The 20,412-nt window shown below is 40.7% G+C and overlaps 1 protein-coding gene across 2 annotated transcripts in view; it reads left to right on the top strand.

Annotated features, from left to right (window-relative positions):
- Positions 1-20,412, top strand: part of vac14 (vac14 homolog (S. cerevisiae)) — a 505,447-nt gene that overhangs the window by 60,841 nt on the left and 424,194 nt on the right. For both annotated transcript variants that reach the window (XM_073069700.1, XM_073069699.1), the window contains exons 5-9: positions 7,587-7,649; positions 9,684-9,791; positions 11,597-11,706; positions 18,717-18,823; positions 20,132-20,266. In XM_073069700.1, the coding sequence (XP_072925801.1) occupies positions 7,587-7,649; positions 9,684-9,791; positions 11,597-11,706; positions 18,717-18,823; positions 20,132-20,266 (523 nt within the window). The remainder of the gene's footprint in view (positions 1-7,586; positions 7,650-9,683; positions 9,792-11,596; positions 11,707-18,716; positions 18,824-20,131; positions 20,267-20,412) is intronic.

Genomic DNA, 20,412 nt, shown 5'->3' with positions numbered 1-20,412 from the left:
ATTGATCATAGCAATAAAACCAGAGTTTTATAGAGCTGCATCATTACCCTGCGACTCTTAAACTCTATCCCTCAACTTATGAAAGCTAACACTCCTTAAGCTTTCTTAACTACCCTATCTACCTGTGAGGCAACTTTCAGGGATCTGTGGACATGTATCCCCAGATCCCTCTGCACCTCCACATTTCCAAGTATCCTGCCATTTACTTTGTACTCTGCCTTGGAGTTTGTCCTTCCAAAGTGTACCACCTCACACTTCTCCGGGTTGAACTCCATCTTCCACTTCTCAGCCCACTTCTGTATCCTATCAATGTCTCTCTGCAATCTTCGACAATCCTCAACACTATCCACAACTATCCACAACTTTTGTGTCGTCTGCAAACTTGCCAACCCACCCTTCTACCCCCACATCCAGGTCGTTAATAAAAATCACGAAAAGTAGAGGTCCCAGAACTGATCCTTGTGGGACACCACTAGTCACAACCCTCCAATCTGAATGTACTCTCCACCACGACCCTCTGCCTTCTGCAGGCAAGCCAATTCTGAATCCACCTGGCCAAACTTCCCTGGATCCCATGCCTTTTGACTTTCTGAATAAGCCTACCGTGTGGAACCTTGTCAAATGCCTTACTGAAATCCATGTAGATCACATCCACTACACTACCCTCATCTATATGCCTGGTCAGCTCCTCAAAGAACTCTTATCAGGCTTGTTAGACATGATCTGCCCTTCACAAAGCCATGCTGACTGTCCCTGATCAGACCATGATTCCCTAAATGCCCATAGATCCTATCTCTAAGAATCTTTTCCAACAGCTTTCCCACCACAGACGTAAGGCTCACTGGTCTATAATTACCTGGACTATCCCTACTACCTTTTTTGAACAAGGGGACAACATTCGCCTCCCTCCAATCCTCCGGTACCATTCCCGTGGACAATGAGGACATAAAGATCCTAGCCAGAGGTTCAGCAATCTCTTCCCTTGCCTCGTGGAGCAGCCTGGGGCACCCCAGGGACTTATCCGTCCTAATGTATTTTAACATCTCCAACACCTCTTCTCCCTTAATATCAACATGCTCCAGAACATCAACCTCACTCATATTGTCCTCACCGTCATCAAATTAAAGTTTAGGCAGGAACTGGGGAGCAATAATTGGTAACAGCTGTTTTCGGGCAAATCCATATCTGACATGTGGAGGGTGTTGAAGACCAACTGCACAGAGTACAGGACAGGTAAGTTCCAGTCAAAAGGACAGGGAGTGCAAGGTAAAAGAACCTTGGATGTCGACACAGGTGATGAATTAAGTCAAGAAGAGAAAGGAAAAGTATGTAAAGCTTAGGAAGCCAAGAATCAAACAAAGTCCATCAGGATTATAAAGAAACCAGAAAAGAAGTCAAGAAAGGGATTAGAAAAGCCAGAAGGAGCTAATAAAAGCACTTGACAAGTAGGATTAAAGAGAATCCCAAGGCTTTCTAAACTTGTATCAAGAGCAAGAGAGTAACTAGGAAGAGGGTAGAACTCTCAAAGATAATGGGGGAACATGTGCTTGAAGTAAGAAGATGTGAGCGAGATCCTTAAAGAGTACATCAATATTCACCATGGTGAAGGATGTGGAGGATAAGTAGATCAGTGCTGAGTGCATTGATATGTCAGGGCATTTCGAAATAAAGAAAGAGGTAATATTGGGTCTCTTAAAGAGCATTAAGGTGGATCAGTCCCCAGGGCTTGATACCTCAGGTTACTGAGGGAGGCAAGAGAAGAGAATACTGGGGCCTTGCCCAATACCCACATGCCCTCTCTAGCCACAGGCAAGGTCCCGGAGGACTGGCGTGTTACTAATGTTGTAATGTTTTATTATTCAAGAAGGGAACCAGGGATAATCCTGGAAAATACAGACCAGTGAGTCTCACCTCACTGGTAGGGAAGTTACTGGAGAAAATTCTTAGGGATAGGATTTATGAGCATTTGGAAGACCATGGCTTAATTAGGAAGAGCCTGCATGACTTTGTGCGAAGCAAGTCATGCCTTACTAATGATTGAGATTTTTGAGTAGGTGACAAGGGTGATTGATGATGTGGATGTTGTCTAAATGGATTTTAGTAAGGCTTTTGACAAGGTCCCTCATGGGAGGCTCATCCAAAAGATTAAGATGCATGGAATCCAGACTGAACTCCTGCCTCAGAAAGGACCTGGACCAATTGTAATTTGCCTATCGCCACAATAGCTCAATCTCAATGGCTCTCCACACAGCTTTAGACCACCTAGACAACACAAACACCTACGTCAAGATGCTGTTCATCGGCTATAACTCAACTTTTAATACCATCATTCTCACAATCCTGATTGAGAAGTTGCAGAACCTGGGTCTCTGTACCTCCCTCTGCAATTGGATCCTCGACTTCCTAACCGGAAGGCCACAGTCTGTGCGGATTGGTGATAACATATCCTCCTCACTGACAATCAACTCTGGCACACCTCAGGGGTGTGTGCTTAGCCCACTGCTCTACTCTTTGTATACACATGACTGTGTGGCTAGGCATAGCTCAAATACCATCTATAAATTTGCTTTCTTTCTTTCTTTTTAAATCTTTTTATTAATTTTTTAAACAAACATAAATGAAACATAAATACAAAGTGTTTGAGAGTACATAATTAATAGTTTAAGTAGACATTCAAATATATAATAATTAATATATAGCCTCCCAAACTCATAGTATTTATGAACAAAAGAAACAAAAAGAAAAAAAAAACCCAAAAAAAAAGAGAAGAAAAAAAAACACTAACCAACATGGGCCATTGCATAATGTTAAGTACATACAGTAGTGCCAATAACTCCGAACCTCCATCCAAATAATTAAGGATAATCAAAGTGAGGTTTAGGAAAAGACAATTTAACTCATATGAAAATGTTGAATAAATGGTCTCCAAGTTTCTTCAAATTTAACTGAAGGATCAAAAACAACACTTCTAATTTTTTCTAAGCTCAAACAAGAGATAGTTTGAGAAAACCACTGAAATACAGTTGGAGGATTAATTTCTTTCCAATTCAATAAAATAGATCTTCTAGCCATTAATGCAACAAATGCAATCATTCGTTGAGATGAAGAGGATAAACGACTATTATCCACCATTGGTAAACCAAAAATTGCAGTAAAAGGATGCGGTTGGAAATTGATGTTCAGAACTCTTGAAATAATACTGAAAATATCTTTCCAGTAATTTTGTAAACAAGGGCAAGACCAAAACATATGGGTCAATGAAGCAACAGCAGAATGACATCTGTTACAGGTTGGATTAACATGAGAGTAAAATCGAGCAAGTTTATCCTTAGACATATGAGCTCTATGTACAACCTTAAATTGTATTAGGGCATGTTTAGCACAAATAGAGGACAAATTGACTAATAGTAAAATTTTCTCCCACTGCTCAGTGGATATAAGACAATGAAGTTCTTCTTCCCATTTCTTCTTAATTTTTTCTGATACTTCTGGCTGTATTTTCATGATCATATTATAAATGACAGCTACTAAAACCTTTTGACAAGGATTCAGAGCTAAAATTCTTTCCGTAATGTCCAATGGACATAGTTTCGGAAAAGACTGTAACTCATTATACAAAAAATTTCTAACTTGCAAATATCTAAAAAAAATGGGTTTTAGGTGAATTATATTTATTAGATAGCTGTTCAAAGGACATAAAGCTATCATCCAAAAACAAATCACGAAAACATGTTATACCTTTTGTTTTCCATAAAAGAAAAGCTTGATCCATAAAAGAGGGCCGAAAAAAAAGTTAGATATTATAGGGCATGATAAAATAAACTTATTCAAACCAAAAAATTTATGAAATTGAAACCAAATTCGCAATGTATATTTGACTATAGGATTAGTTATTTGTTTATTCGATTTAGATAAAGAAAAAGCAAGTGAAAATCCTAAGATTGAAAACAATGAAAAGTCTTGTACAGATTTACATTCCAAATTTACCCATTGTGGGCAAGCTGCTATAGTCGATTCTTGTGTCCAAAATATTAAATATCGTATATTAACTGCCCAATAGTAAAATCTCAAGTTTGGCAAAGCCAAACCGCCCTCCTTCTTAGGCTTCTGTAAATATTTTTTGCCTAGTCTAGGATTTTTATTCTGCCACAGATAAGAAGATATTTTGGAGTTAATAATATCAAAAAAAGATTCAGGAATAAAAATTGGTAATGCTTGAAATAAATATAAGAATTTGGGTAATACCATCATCTTAATAGCATTAATTCTACCAACCAATGACAAAGATAGTGGAGACCACCTGATAGCAAGTTGCTTAATTTGGTCAATTAAAGGTAAAAAGTTAACTTTAAATAAATCTTTATGTTTTTTAGTAATTTTAATACCTAAATAAGTAAAATAATCTGTAACAACTTTAAATGGTAAATGTTTATAAATTGGAACTTGCATATTTAATGGAAATAATTCGCTCTTATTAAAATTCAATTTATAACCAGAAAAGTTACTGAACTGAGCAAGCAAGGACAAAATAGCAGGAATAGATCTTTCAGGGTCAGATATATATAGTAACAAATCATCAGCGTATAATGATAACTTATACGTCCCCTCCCCACGAGTAATACCCAGAATATTAGGTGATTCACGAATGGCTATAGCCAAAGGTTCGAATAGTAAAGGACTTAAGGACAACCTTGCCTTGTACCACGGAATAACTGAAAAAAAGGAGATCTTTGATTATTGGTAAAAACCGAAGCCAAGGGTTTATAGTATATTAATTTAATCCATGATATAAATTTTGAACTACAATTAAAATGCTGCATCGTATTAAATAAATATGGCCATTCAACTATATAAATTTGCTGATACGTACAACCATTGTTGGTAGAATCTCAGGTGGAGAGGGCATATAGGAGTGAAATATACCAACAAGTGGAGTAGAGTTGCAGTAACAACCTTGCATTCAATGTCAGTAAGATGAAAGAGCTGATTGTGGACTTCAGGAAGCGTAAGACGAAGGAACACATACCAATCCTCATAGAGGGATCAGAAGTGGAGAGAGTGAGCAGTTTCAAGTTCCTGGGTGTCAAGATGTCTGAGGATCTAACCTGGTCCCAACATATCAATGTAGTTATAAAGAAGGCAAGACAGCAAGTTTGAAGAGATTTGGCATGTCAACAAATACACTCAAATACTATGGACAGCATTCGGACAGGCTGCATCACTGTCTGGTATGGAGGGGCTACTGCACAGGATCGAAAGAAGCTGCAGAAGTTTGTAAATCTAGTCAGCTCCATCTTGGGCACTAGCCTGCAAAGTACCCAGGACATCTTTAGGGAGCGGTATCTCAGAAAGCCAGCATCCATTATTAAGGACCTCCAGCACCCAGGACATGCCCTTTTCTCACTGTTACCGTCAAGTAGGAGATACAGAAGTCTGAAGGCACACACTCAGCGATTCAGAAACAGCTTCTTCCCCTCTGCCATCCGATTCCTAAATGCACATTGAAGCTTTGGACACTACCTCACTTTTTAAAAAAAATATACAGTATTTCTGTTTTTGTACATTTTTAAAACTATTCAATATACATAATTGATTTACTTGTTTATTATTCTCTTTTATTTTTTTCTCTCTCTCTCTCTGCTAAATTATATATTGCTTTAGACTGCTGCTGCTAAGTTAACAAATTTCATGTCACATGCCGGTGATAATAAACCTGGTTCTGATTCTGAATTGGCTGTTTGGATTCAGCACTGGCTTGCCCAGAGAAGACAGAGGTCAAAGGGACATATCCTAGCTGGAGCGCTGTGATTAATTATGTTCCACAGGGATCTGTACTAGAATCTCTGCCATTTGTGATGTATAAAATGATCTGGATGAAAATGTAGTTGGGTAGATTAGTTGGTTTGTAGATGACAGGAAGATTGATGGTGCTGTGCTTTAGTGCAGAAGACTGGCAAAGAATAGAACATGATATACAAACACGAGGAAATCTGCAGATGCTGGAAATTCAAGCAACACACGCAAAATACTGGTGGAACGCAGCAGGCCAGGCAGCATCTATAGGGAGAAGCGCTGTCGACGTTTCGGGCCGAGACCCTTCATCAGGATTAACTGAAAGGAAAGATAGTAAGAGATTTGAAAGTAGGAGAGGGAGGGGAAAATGCGAAATGATAGGAGACCGGAGGGGGTAGGATGAAGCTAAGAGCCGGAAAGGTGATTGGCCATCAGGAACACAGCAGGCCAGGCAGCATCTATAGGAAGAAGCACAGTCGACGTTTTGGCTGTGACCCTTCGTCAGGACCACCAGCATTTTGTGTGTGTTGCTTGAACTTCCAGCATCTGCAGATTTCCTCATGTTTACAAGATTGATCATAGACTAGGTTAAAAGGTTAGCAGAACATCATGGATTGAAGGCCCTGTACTATGCTCTAGTGTTCCACAGTATGTTCCCTCAGAACTGGACTTTGAGCATTTACAGGTACAATACTTCAGGAAAAGTTTGGAAAATCCACACACAAATGACCAGACGTCAGGCTTGAACCTGGGTCTATGAGATGGCAGGTCTACAAGCTGCACCACTCTACCATCCTCGACTATGACTTCAGCAAAGGATGGGGCTGGTCTTCCACTCTGATGACAGTGCTATTGCAGTGATTTCTTGCCTACCACTGTTGAAGATCAGCATTGGTCTTAATTGACAGTGGTATCTGCTGTACCAGTGGGGGAGATGAGCCAGGATGGGAAATGTTTCCTTGAATCAGCACTAGATTAAAACTGCCATAGGTACAAACACAGAACTTCTGTTCAAATGAATATTAGTTTGCATAATAAGGACAGGTAATTGTTTTAATGATTTTAATTGATTTTTAGTATGTGGATGCCTTCCTTAGCTTTATTTTGTAAGAATTTTAATCCTTTAAGCTATTTTTGCATGTTCAAATTGTTTCTAAGCTTTTTTTTTATGTCAAAGATGACTATTTGACTGCCCTGTGTCTTGGGGTTAGGGCTTCACTATCTTGAAGTTGGTGTGTGAGTTTAGCCAGGCACATGTCTTCAAATGTAATAATATATTTATCTGGCTTTGGAATTAATTAGCCCTCTGCTCACCATTTATGTTTGAGCACCTATTAGATATTCAGCTAATACGATGGGGCATAATTTTAAAGTAATTGGAGGAACGTTTCGAGGGTGAATTTTTTACACAGAGCTTTGTAAGTGCATGGAATGTCCTGCCAGGGTGGTGATAGAGGCAGAAATGTTAGGGGTGTTTAAGAAACTATTAGATAGGCACAAGGATAATACAAAAATAGAAGGCTGTGTAGGAGGGAAGGGTCAGTTTGATCTTAAAGTAGATTAAAAGGTTGACACAACTTTGTGGGTCAAAGAGCCTGCACTGTCCTGTAATGTTCTATGATCCGAGGGAGGTTGTTTCTTTCTGGCTGTTACCCTTCTGAAAGCCACTGTGATCATTGGGGTTGTCTGTATTGGCTCAGTCACTTAACTTTAGGGTATGCATGCTGGAAGTAAAATGCTGCCCTGACAACATTTGCTAGGAGTTACTGTATACCATTCTCTTGTTTACACAGTTGGCTGCAGATCCAGATCCAAATGTCAAAAGTGGCTCTGAGCTACTGGACCGGTTATTAAAGGTAAGAATCACCACTCTGCAGTGGACATGGTATGGTGCATTGATTTTCAGCAGACTGCAAATGGAAGGGCCACAGTCTGTGATTTGAATTTCCACATAAAATAATTCCTCCCCATGTGCTTGTATGTTGTGTCCGTTCTGATTGGGATTGATCAAGGTTAAAGAGCAACCATTAAACATTGAACCTGTTCTGCACAGTTTGGCATCTTATCCAACTGTGCACTCATCACAAACACCTCTGTGTGTCCTTTGCTTAAAGCACAAGGTTTCATGTTCAGTGATTCTGGAACACATTGCATCTTGTGAAGTTTATTAAATATAGAACACTAAATTTGTTCAAAATTCTAATAATTTTCCCCATCTATTATTATTTTATTTTAGGAACAAGCAATCAGAGCAACTATTGGTTGAAGTACAAGAGCTATCAAAAAAAACAGTCTTGGTTGTTCATATGACAACTATTCTGGTTCTGGTTTTATTTGCCCCTCACCTCGCCTCTAGAGGTTCCCACGATCATCTTTGATACTTAGCACTGGTAGCCCTTTGTGTTCCTGCTTGTCTCCCTCCAGCAGCTGTCTTCAGCTTTCACTGCCCCCTCCCCTCCCCCCACCTTTCTCCATCTGTCTCTCATTTTCCTCTCTTTGTCTGGAATTAGTTTATTATTGTTCCAGGAGACTGAAAAACTTAGTTTTTCAAACCATCGATACAGGTCATTTCAAACATAAGAGCTTACAAGATGATAAAAGATGTAGATCGAGTGGATAGGCAGACACTTTTTTCCCCCAGAGTGGAAATGGCTAATATGAGGGGCATAACTTTAGACCATAAAACTCTAAGATATAGGAGCAGGATTAAGCCATTTTGCCCATCATGTCTGTTCCACCATTTCATCATAGCTCATCCATTTCCTTCTCAGTCCCAATTTTCTGCCTTCTTGTAACCCTTCATGCTCTGACTAATCAAGAATCTGTCAGTTTCTACCTTAAATTTAGCCAATGACTTGGCCATCACAGATTCACCACTCTTTGTCTAAAGAAATTCCTCCTCGTCTCCATTCTAAATGGACGTCCCTCTGTTCTGTGGTTATATCATTTGGTCTTAGACACTCCCACCATAGAAAACGTCTTCTCCACAGCCACTCTAATAAAGGCCTTTCAGCATTGGATAGGTTTCAATGAGAACCCCTTCATTCTTCTGAATTCCAGTGAGTATGGGCCAAGAGCCATCAAACGCTCCTCATAGATGAGCCTTTCAATCCCAGAATCATTTTCATGAGCCTCCTTTGAACCTTCTCTGACGAGGGCACATCCTTTGTTAGATAAGGGCCTCAAAACTGCTTACAATACTCCATGAGGCCTTTCTAGTGCCTTATAAAACATTATATTCTTGCTTTTTTACTCTAGCCCTCTTGAAATGAGTATTAACATTGCATTTGCCTTCCTCATCACTGACTCAACCTGCAAATTAACCTTTAAGGAATCCTGCACAATGACTCCCAAGTCCCTTTGCAACTCCGATTTTTAAGTTTTCTCTCCATTCAGAAAGTAGACTACACTTTTATTTCTTCTACCAAAGTGCAGTGCATGAGCACACACTTCCCCAATATTGTATTCCAACTGCTGCTTGTTTGCCCATTTTCCTAATCTGTTTAAGTCCTTCTGCAGCCTGTCTGCTTCCTCAACTCCACCTATCTTTGTATTGTCCGCACAATAAAGCCATCAATCTGTTATCCAAATCATTTGAAAAACAAACGGGATGATTGTAAATGGTTGGATGCTAGTTGGTGCAAACTCAATTGAAGGATTCAATGCTGTATCTGTCTGTGATCTGGAGTTCTGGAATTCCGTTTGATGTCACAAGCATTTCCCAGCTGAAGGTTGAGATGCTGTTCCATGTGCTTACATTGAGCATCGCTGAAGCTTTGTCATAATGTTTTTCTTTTCAATTTCCAGCATCTCTTTTTTATTTGGACCAATAGTTATTTTGCCTACGACTAGCATTTTTGTTTAACATGGTGTCATTTTGTATCTCAAAGGACATTGTCACGGAAAGTTCCAAGTTTGATCTTGTGGCCTTTGTACCTCTCTTGAGAGAACGAATATACTCCAACAATCAGTATGCCCGGCAATTCATCATCTCTTGGGTGAGTTACAAATCACATTCCTGATCTTTTGGTTAAAAAAAAATAGTTGATCTTGTTGCTTGACTCTATAGCTATCACTTTAAAGCTAATTAGAAGTGAGCTGATATTCTAAGTGCCACCTCTGTGTTGCTTGTATTAGTGTTGCTTCAAGTGGTGCCTGATTGAATCCTATCCAATGCAATCTGTGTGCTCACGCAGCTCCTAGCAGCCATTTCCTTTGTATTGGTGGCAGAGTTATAAACATTAGGGAACTTTCTTGCAATCTAATCCTGTGCAGATATTTCTAGATTGAAACATACAAAGGCAGGTTCAGAGCATTCTTGTGTCTGGCTTGATTTTTTTAATGAGGTGACAGACTTCACGACAAGTGCCTGTCAGTTTGACGTCAGTGGTGGGTAAATTAATGGAAAGTATTCTTAGAGATGGTATATATAATTATCTGGATAGACAGGGTCTGATTAGGAGCAGTCAACATGAATTTGTGCGTGGAAGGTCATGTTTGACAAATATTATTGAATTTTTTGAAGAGGTTATGAGGAAAGTTGACGAGGGTAAAGCAGTGGATGTTGTCTATGTGGACTTCAGTAAGGCCTTTGATAAGGTTCCACACGGAAGGTTAGTTAGGATGGTTCAATCTTTAGGTATTGATATTGAAGTAGTAAAATGGATTCAACAGTGGCTAGATGGGATATGCCAGAGAGTAGTGGTGGATAACTGTTTGTCAAGTTGGAGGCCACTGTCTAGTGGTGCGCCTCAGGGATCTGTACTGGGTCCAATGTTGTTTGTCATATACATTAATGATCTGGATGATGGGGTGGTAAATTGGATTAGTAAGTATGCAGATGATACTAAGGTAGGTGGTGTTGTGGATAATGAAGTAGGTTTTCAAAGCTTGCAGAGAGATTTAGACCAGTTAGAAGAGTGGGCTGAACGATGGCAGATGGAGTTTAATGCTGGTAAGTGTGAGGTGTTACATTTTGGTAGGAATAATCCAAATAGGACATACATGGTAAATGGTAGGGCATTGAAGAATGCAGTAGAACAGAGTGATCTAGGAATATTGGTGCAAAGTTCCCTGAAGGTGGAATCTCATGTGGATAGGGTGGTGAAGAAAGCTTTTGGTATGCTGGCCTTTATAAATCAGAGCATTGAGTATAGGAGTTGGGATGTAATGTTAAAATTGTACAAGGCACTGGTAAGGCCAAATTTGGAGTATTGTGTACAGTTCTGGTCACCAATTTATAGGAAAGATGTCAACAAAATAGAGAGAGTACAGAGAAGATTTACTAGAATGTTACCTGGGTTTCAGCACCTAAGTTACAGGGAGAGATTGATCAAGTTAGGTCTTTATTCTTTGGAGCGTAGAAGGTTGAGGAGGGTCTTGATAGAGGTATTTAAAATTATGAGGGGGATAGATAGAGTTGACATGGATAGGCTTTTTCCATTGAGAGTAGGGGAGATTCAAACAAGAGGACATGAGTTGAGAGTTAGGGGGCAAAAGTTTAGGGGTAACACAAGGGGGAATTTCTTTACTCAGAATGGTAGCTGTGTGGAACGAGCTTCCAGTAGAAGTGGTAGAGGCAGGTTTGGTATTGTCATTTAAAGTAAAATTGGATAGGTATATGGACAGGAAAGGAATGGAGGGTTATGGGCTGAGTGCGGGTCAGTGGGACTAGGTGAGAGTAAGCGTTCGACACGGACTAGAAGGGCCAAGATGGCCTGTTTCGTGCTGTAATTGTTATATGGTTATACAAGTGCAAAGGCTAACTGTTGCCAACTATTTTCAATCTTGGCTATCACTGCAGATCCTTGTTCTGGAATGTGTTCCTGATATCAACCTGCTGGACTACTTGCCGGAAATCCTGGATGGGCTCTTTCAGATCTTGGGAGACAACAGTAAAGAGATCCGTAAAATGTGAGTGTGGGTGACCTTCAGTCAATGCGCTTTGAAAGTAGTATTGATCAACACTGTGAGAAGTGACACAGTGAGGGAGCTTAATACAGAGAGTTATAAAATTATGCACTTTGACATAGAGAAGAAAAGGGGTCAATACTGTCACAGTGCATAATTCTTTGAAATTAGAATTTGCATAATTAGTAAGCATGGAGATTCTGGCCTACAAAAGCATTAGGTTGGTCACAATGGAAGTGTTACATTCAGTTCTGATTACATTATTTTAAGAGCATGTAAAAGTTTTGGAGTGTCCACAGAACACCAGAATGATCCTAGGAATGGAAAAGACATAGTACATTAAAATGCAGCAAAGGTCCTTCGGCCCATAATGTTGTGCCAACCTTTTAAACTACTCGAACATCAATCTAACCCTTCCTCCACCATAGCCCTCAATTTTTCTATCATTCCCTGTGTCTTTCTTGAATGTCACTCATGATTCTGACTCAATCACGACTGTTGGCAGCGTGTTCCACACACCATCCACAGTCTGTCAAATAACTTTCCTCTGACATTCCCCCCGTTTATACTTTCATCCAATCACCTTAAAATGATGCCCTCTTGTATTAGCTATTTCCACCCTGGGAAAATGTCCCTGGCTGTCCACTTGATCTACGCCTCTTACCATCTTGTACACCTCTTTTAACAAGTCGCCTTTCATCCTCCCTTTCTGTAATGAGAAAAGCCCGAGCTCACTCAACCTCTCCTCATAAAACATACGCTCTAATCCAGGCATCTCCTCTGTGCCCTCTCTAAAGCTTCTCCGTCCTTCCAATCAAAACTTAACACAATGATCCGGCTGTGTTCTAGCCAGAGTTTTACGAGGGTGAAAATAGGGTTTCCTTTGGAACAAACAAGATGGAGAGGAGATTTGCTTGAGGTTTATTAGCTTGTGTTGTGTTTAGATGTAGCACATACAGGATAGGCAGGGATAGTTAAAGGACCAAGATACATGTATTAAACGTTTTGGGCAAAGCGTGCGACAGCGAATGCGAAGAAAAATGCACATGCATTAAGATGATATGGTTTAGAAGTTGCTGCCGTAAAGCTGGTAGAAAGATTCTATCAGAATAGAATAAGTACTTTGGAAAGAATAACTCACAGTACTGTGGGCAAAGAGTATTGATTGCTGCACTGAGGACAGTATAGATAGTGGGCTGAATGGCCTCATTCAATGCTATGATTGTTCCTGTGGAGTTGTTACGTACCCCGTAACAGGTTAAAAAGGACCAGCAGAAGTGGACACACCTGGAGTCTGAGTCTTCTGTTATAAACACTATTTTATTAGTAACTAAGTGATAAAGTAATATAAAACAAGACAAGGTAAACAGGTTAGCAGAGTATATGCATATGTCAGTGAGTAAATAAAGTTCCCAAGCTTCTCCCAGCTCAGGTGATTAGATGATATAATTTTACGGTGGTATGGTAAGTAGTCAGTTCAGTTCTGGAATTTGAATTGAGTAGAGTTGGGGGGAGAGAGAGAGTTGTTTCGTCTTCCTAGTGCCGATGCTGTGGAATCTTCCACATCATCCTCCTGCTCCCGAAACTTAAAGTCATCGACTTGTGATCACAAAAAGGGGATGCCATTTTCAAGTGGTACCGCTATCAACCCAGGCAAGGGTTAAACACTCCGATAAGCTTTCCACTGGTCACCCCTTTGTCCACACTGTGAGCAAAAACCCCACCTTTGTCGTGGGCACACAAAGCTCAGCCAGTGTCTTCCTTGGTGTCTGGCATGTCTGATTACAAAGCCAGCTGACCTTGTACATATCCCACAAGTGCTGAACAATAGCTGTCCATCATAATGCTCCGCCTTTCAGTTTCCAAGGCAACTCACAGACGTCCTGTTGCTCTCCCTCCCTGAAATAGCACACACGCTGTCCACTCCCCCTCTCTCTTTTTAAAGGAACAGTCCACTTAGAATAATCCTTCAGATCTCATCACAGGGGTCATTCAAAATTACAACAGGGAAGCAAGTGCTGAGGTCCACTGACTGCAGTCTGCACTTCAGCCACCCATTTGCACTAATCCCATTCTCCCTCCATTCTGTCATCTTCCCCAAAATTCTGCCACTTATCTATACACTACAGACAATATACAGTAGGCAATTACCTTCAAAACTTAGGTCTGTGAGAGGAAACTGGAGCACCCAGGGGAAACCCTTGACAGTCATAGAGAGAATGTGACATCTCCGTACTGCAGCCGAGCTCAGGGTTGATCCTGGCTGTCTGGCTCTATGAGGCTGCAGCTCTACTAGCTACGCCACCGTCAGAGAAAAATGCTTGGATTCATCCAGGTATGGATGTAACTAACTGGTCAATCCTGCAGTCAAGGTGGAGCCAAACTGCTGTCTCTGAGGTCGTGGCTCAGTCTTGGCTGTTTTTTAGGTTTGTTGGGATGGTTTTAACAATAGGTTAGGGTATAGGGATGAGGATTTGGGGGCATTTGAGGTTGGGAGAGTGGGGTAGGGATAGGGCTTGTTTGTTAGTTCTGGTTGTTGATGCTTGTGCTGTCCTGTGAACATGGTGAGCACTGGACTGTGTGGTGCACTTACAGGTTGCTCCCCGCATATCCTTCTGTTGTGTTGGTTAAAGCAAATGCACATTTCACTGTACGTACGTATATCTGAATGTACATGAATCTGAATTGTTTCAGATGCTTAACAGCAGCAGCATCAATGAGCCATCAATCTCTATGCCAATTCCAATTCGAGTACTATCTGAAAGAGTTAGGATTCATCTGGCAGTACATTTGATCTCAGGTTATTCTGTCTTGGGCTGCAGTTAGAGGTATTTCCTTCATACCTGGTCAACCAAATACAGTGTACATCAAACTACAGGCCCTTAAAGATCTTGTTTCAGTTGATGGCCATTAGCATTGATACCCTCATGGCAAGTCGTACAATTTTCTCAAGGCCTGGTGTTTAGCATGCATAGGTTAATTTATTACTGGCTGGGTCCTCAACCCTGACTAATGCTGGGGGCATCCTGAATGAGTTAGATTTTGCCTGAGGCGTTTGGTTTGGGCTTGGGATGAAGATGGAAGGTGCACAGGTGAGGATAAATCTCTATTTTAAGTAGGTTTTCTGATTTTTAGCAGAAAGCCAGGCACAGCATTGCCTATTTCTGTAACAGTTGAGTTAACTGAAGATCTGGCCTATTTATCGGCTAAAGATGATCATTACATCTGTTGGGTACTAAGGATCTTCATAGGGAGGATGTGGAAGCTTTAGAGAAGATTTACCAGGATGCTGTAATACACACAAAATGCTGGAGGAACTCAGCAGACCAGGCAGCTCCTATGGAAAAGAAAAAACAGCGACATTTTGGTGCAAGACCCTTCAACAGGGTCTCAGCACGAAACGCTGACTGTTTACTTTTTGCCATCAGTGCTGCCTGGCCTGTTGAGTTCCTTCAGCATTTTGAGTGTATTACTTTGATTTCCAGCATCAGCAGATTGTCTCTGGTTTACCAGGAGGCTGCTTGGATTAGAAAGTTTGCCATATGAGGATAGGTTGATGAACTAGGGCAATTCTGATTGGATGAGAGGCAACCTGATGGAGGTTTACAAGATAATAAGAGGCATAGATTGAGTGGATATCCAGAGACTTTTTTCCAGAGTGGAAATGACTAATACAAAGAGGCATAATTTTACGGAGACTGGAGGAAAGTATAAGGGGGGGATGTCAGATGCAAGTTTTACACTGAGAGTGATGAGTGTGTGGAATGCCCTGCCAGGGGTGGTGGTAGATGCAGTTATGTGAGGGGCATTTAAGAAACTCTTAGATATGCATGTGGGTGATAGCAAAATGGATGGGTATATAGGAGGGAAGGGTTAAATTGATCTTAGAGTAGATTAAAAGCTCATCATAACATTGTGGACTAAAGGACCTTTACTATGCTGAAATGTTCTGTGTTAAATATGATCATTACAAATGCCGGGTAGATTAACTTCACTGAGGCAGGTTAGAAAAAAAGAATTGAGGAACTTAGACTGTACACTCACTCAGATTGTTTTGCTGGTTCACTGGTTGCTGTGACCAATGTGAGGAAGTCACATGTAACCACTTTGCTCCTGTGAAAGGGCTGAGGCAGCAAATGGTTGAGACAGTGCGCCTTGCTGTGAAATTAGGAGCGGCTCTCTGAGGCCGATGCAGAAATAAGCTGAGCCATAGCCAATCTGTTTTTGGTGATAAACAGCTTCATTCAAGCATGAAATCGCCACATATGTCTGCGGTATTCTACGTCAGGTGTACTGCAACTCAGTGTTGTGGCATTTACATCATAAAATGATTTTATTACATCGTTTCAAACAGCAAATATTAGAGTTCCATTTCTGGATGAGAGGTTATTTTGATCTGTATCAAGTTAATTTTGAAAATCTGAGAGTAAAGTATAATTTATAATCAAAATGACCAGAACTGAGATATTCTCAACGTGAATCAGTAATTGTTTCTGAAGAAATTTATGTAGGTTGGTTGAAAGTCTACCTTGGCCTGCAGAAAGAATAAAGATAACTGAGAAATTGTAAGGTCAAAAAGACCCTAATGGGAGTTATCTACAGGCCCCCAAATAGTAGCCTGGATAAAGGGTGCAAGTTGAATCGAGGACTAAAATTAGCATGTCGCAAAGGTAATGCTACGGTTGTAATGGGGGATTTCAACATGCAGGTAGACTGGGAAAATCAGGTTGGTACTGGACCCCAAGAAAGGGAGTTTGTGGAGTGCCTCCGAGATGGATTCTTAGAGCAGCATGTGCTGGAGCCTACCAGGGAGAAGGCAATTCTGGATCTAGTGTTGTGTAATGAACCAGATTTGATAAGGGAACTCGAGGTAGAGGAGCCATTAGGTAGTGACCATAATATGATAAGCTTTAATCTACAATTTGAGAGGGAGAAGGGAAAATCAGAAGTGTCAGTATTACAGTTGAACAAAGGGGACAATGGAGCAATGAGGGAGGAACTAGCCAAAGTTGACTGAAAGGATACCCTAGCAGGGACGACAGTGGAACAACAATGGCAGGTATTTCTGGGAATAATACAGAAGGAGCAGGATCAGTTCATTCCAAAGAGGAAGAAAGATTGTAAGGGGAGTAGGGGGTGACCGTGGCGAACAAGGGAAGTCAAGGATAGTATAAAAATAAAAGAGAAGAAGTATAACATAGCAAAGATGAGCGGGAAGCCAGAGGATTGGGAAACTTTTAAAGAGCAACAGAAGATGATTAAAAAGGCAATACAGGGAGAAAAGATGAGGTACGAAGGTAAGCTAGCCAAGAATATAAAGGAGGATAGTAAAAGCTTCTTTAGGTATGTAAAGAGGAAAAAAATTAGTTAAAACCAAAGTTGGGCCCTTGAAGGTAGAAACAGGTGAATTTATTATGGGGAACAAGGAAATGGCAGACGAGTTGAACAGGTACTTTGGATCTGTCTTCACTAGGGAAGACACAGACAATCTCCTAGATGTAATAGTGGCCAGAGGACCTAGGGTAATGGAGGGACTGAAGGCTGATAAATCCCCAGGGCCTGATGGTCTGCATCCCAGGGTACTTAAGGAGGTGGCTCTAGAAATCGTGGACACATTGGTAATCATTTTCCAAGGTTCTATAGATTCAGGATCAGATCCTGAGGATTGGAGGGTTGCTAATGTTATCCCACTTTTTAAGAAAGGAGGGAGAGGGAAAACAGGGAATTATAGACCAGTTAGCCTGACATCAGTGGTGGGGAAGATGCTGGAGTCAATTATAAAAGATGAAATAGTGGCACATTTGGATAGCAGTAACAGGATCAGTCCGAGTCAGCATGGATTTACGAAGGGGAAATCATGTTTGATTAATCTTCTGGAAATTTTTGAGGATGTAGCTATGAAAATGGACAAGGGAGAGCCAGTGGATGTAGTGTACCTGGACTTTCAGAAAGCCTTTGATAAGGTCCCACATAGGAGATTAGTGGGCAGAATTAGAGCACATGGTATTGGGGGTAGGGTACTAACATGGATAGAAAATTGGTTGGCAGACAGGAAACAAAGAGTAGGAATTAACGGGTCCTTTTCAGAATGGTAGACAGTGACTGCCTGCCATTCTGTTAGCATGTTAGGAGAATGCAGGGTGGCTTGGACAGGTTGGGTGAGTGGGCAGATGCAGTTTAATGTGGATAAATGTGAGGTTATCCACTTTGGTGGCAAGAACAGGAAGGCAGATTACTATCTGAATGGTGTCAAGTTAGGAAAAGGGGAAGTACAATGAGATCTCGGTGTCCTTGTACATCAGTCACTGAAAGTAAGCATGCAGATACAGCAAGCAGTGAAGAAAGCTAATGGCATGTTGGCCTTCATAACAAGGGGAGTTGAGTATAGGAGCAAAGAGGTCCTTCTGCAGTTGTACAGGGCCCTGGTGAGACCCCACCTGGAGTATTGTGTTCAGTTTTGGTCTCCAAATTTGAGGAAGGACATTCTTGCTATTGAGGGAGTGCAGCGTAGATTCACGAGGTTAATTCCCGGGATGGTGGGACTGTCATATGTTGAAAGATTGGAGCGACTGGGCTTGTATACACTGGAATTTAGAAGGATGAGAGGGGATCTGATTGAAACATATAAGATTATTAAGGGATTGGACACGCTAGAGGCAGGAAACATGTTCCCGATGTTGGGGGAGTCAGAACCAGAGGCCACAGTTTAAGAATAAGGGGTAGGCCATTTAGAACAAAGTTCAGTAAAATCTTTTTCACCCAGAGAGTTGTGGATCTATGGAATGCTCTGCCTCAGAAGGCAGTGGAGGCCAATTCTCTGGATGCCTTCAAGAAAGAGTTAAATAGAGCTCTTAAAGATAGTGGAGTCAAGGGATATGGGGAGAAGGCAGGAACGGGTTACTGATGGTGGATGATCAGCCATGATCACATTGAATGGTGGCGCTGGCTTGATGGGCTGAATGGCCTACTCCTGCACCTATTGTCTGTTATAATGATATTATTTGTCAATTCAGGTGTGAGACAGTCCTCGTTGAGTTTTTGAAGGAGATCAAGAAAAACCCTACGAGTGTCAAGTTTGCAGAAATGGCCAACATCTTGGTCATCCATTGTCAAGCCTCCGGTGAGTGGCCCGTCCTCTCCCTATGCTGGTGCCCATTCCAGCCCTCTTCCGATTACTGATCTTCCCTGGGGTCAACCTCTGACCTGATCATGATGCTAGTGTTTTCCCTTCTTCCTCTGTTGTCAATTATCTTAAAAATGTGCACTTCAGGTGTGAAAATAATTTCTTCTGATTCATTCTGTCACAACCATTCATGATTTTGAATCTCCATGAAAATCTCTCGTTAATCTTCTGATGCTCTTAAGAAAGTGATATCAGCTTGGTACCTTTCCAGTAAATCCCTGTGTTCTCCTTAGACCACCTTTTTAATATTTCCCAATGCCTGGTGTTCAGATTTAGACGCGATCAACTGAGCCTATTATTAATTTAGTAAGGTTTAACATTTCTCTCTTGTTTATACTCAAATGTTTTTTATTAAACCAAGGACCCCATGTGCTGGTTTAAATGCTTTCAAATTGTTCTGCTCCCTTTTAATGATTTCTGTATCCTTATTCCTGCATATTTTTAAAAACTGATTCACTTAGTTTATTTTACTTTACATCTTCCCTCCAAAGTGAATGGTGACAAAGTGATTGTTATTGGATTCGAGACTGGATTAATGATCTAGAGACTAATTCAAATCCTACCACACATGTTGTGGAATTTAATAAATTTCAAATTTCTTTGTTTAGTCTTTGTTTATGCGTAGTTTTTCATAAATTTGGTTATATTTCTTATTTCCCTGTAAATGCAGCAAGAAGACAAAGCTATATATGGTGACATATACATAACTTTGATAATAAATTTTACTTTGTTTGCATTTTGCATGGATTAGCCAATGTGAGGGTTTAAATCTGTAATGTCTGGGAAAAGTGTCTTGGTGGAAAGCACATATGTGAAATAAGTTGGATCACCTTGGTCCTGTTTCTTGTTTAAGTTATTCACATAAATTATTGCTCATTTTGCTTGGTTTAATTAGCTAAAATAATGCTATTCTGATTTCAATGTTGTCTCCAAACATTGTCTCAAATTCATAATTGGATGCATTAATCTACCAATGTACAAGCTACGTTCATTAGTTAATCAGCGGCCTCTTCAGCACCTGCTTGATGCAGGAAATTTTGTTTTTATTATGTTTGCCTGGGTGTTCAATATTATTGAAACGTTGGTTAGTGCTTGAGCCACCTCTCATATTGGTGCAGTTTGGGACTGCAAACATATAGTCTTGAACTTGCATTGGACTTGCAGTCACGGTTTTTGTTACGTGTTTCACAGGGGCACAGTGCTGTACAAGTTGTGGTTAAACTGCTTCTGTTGCTCTTCTCACAGATGATTTGATTCAGCTGACTGCAATGACATGGATGAGGGAGTTCATTCAGTTAGCTGGCCGTGTGATGCTGCCCTATTCTTCAGGAATTCTGACTGCCGTGCTGCCTTGCCTCTCCTATGATGACAGGAAAAAGAGTATCCTTTGAACTGCAAAGGTTATCTGACACAAATTTTGACTGCTGTGAGTTTGGTGTAAAGGAACATGTCAGCTTGTTTTTGCACAGTCTTTGTTGGGGGTTTAACAAGTGAAATTTAATCCTTTATTTATTCTTTTTGATCTG

Source organism: Hemitrygon akajei, chromosome 17 (assembly GCF_048418815.1).
Source record: "Hemitrygon akajei chromosome 17, sHemAka1.3, whole genome shotgun sequence".
Classification (NCBI taxonomy): Eukaryota; Metazoa; Chordata; class Chondrichthyes; order Myliobatiformes; family Dasyatidae; genus Hemitrygon; species Hemitrygon akajei.
This window is presented reverse-complemented; position numbering and strand designations above follow the sequence as displayed.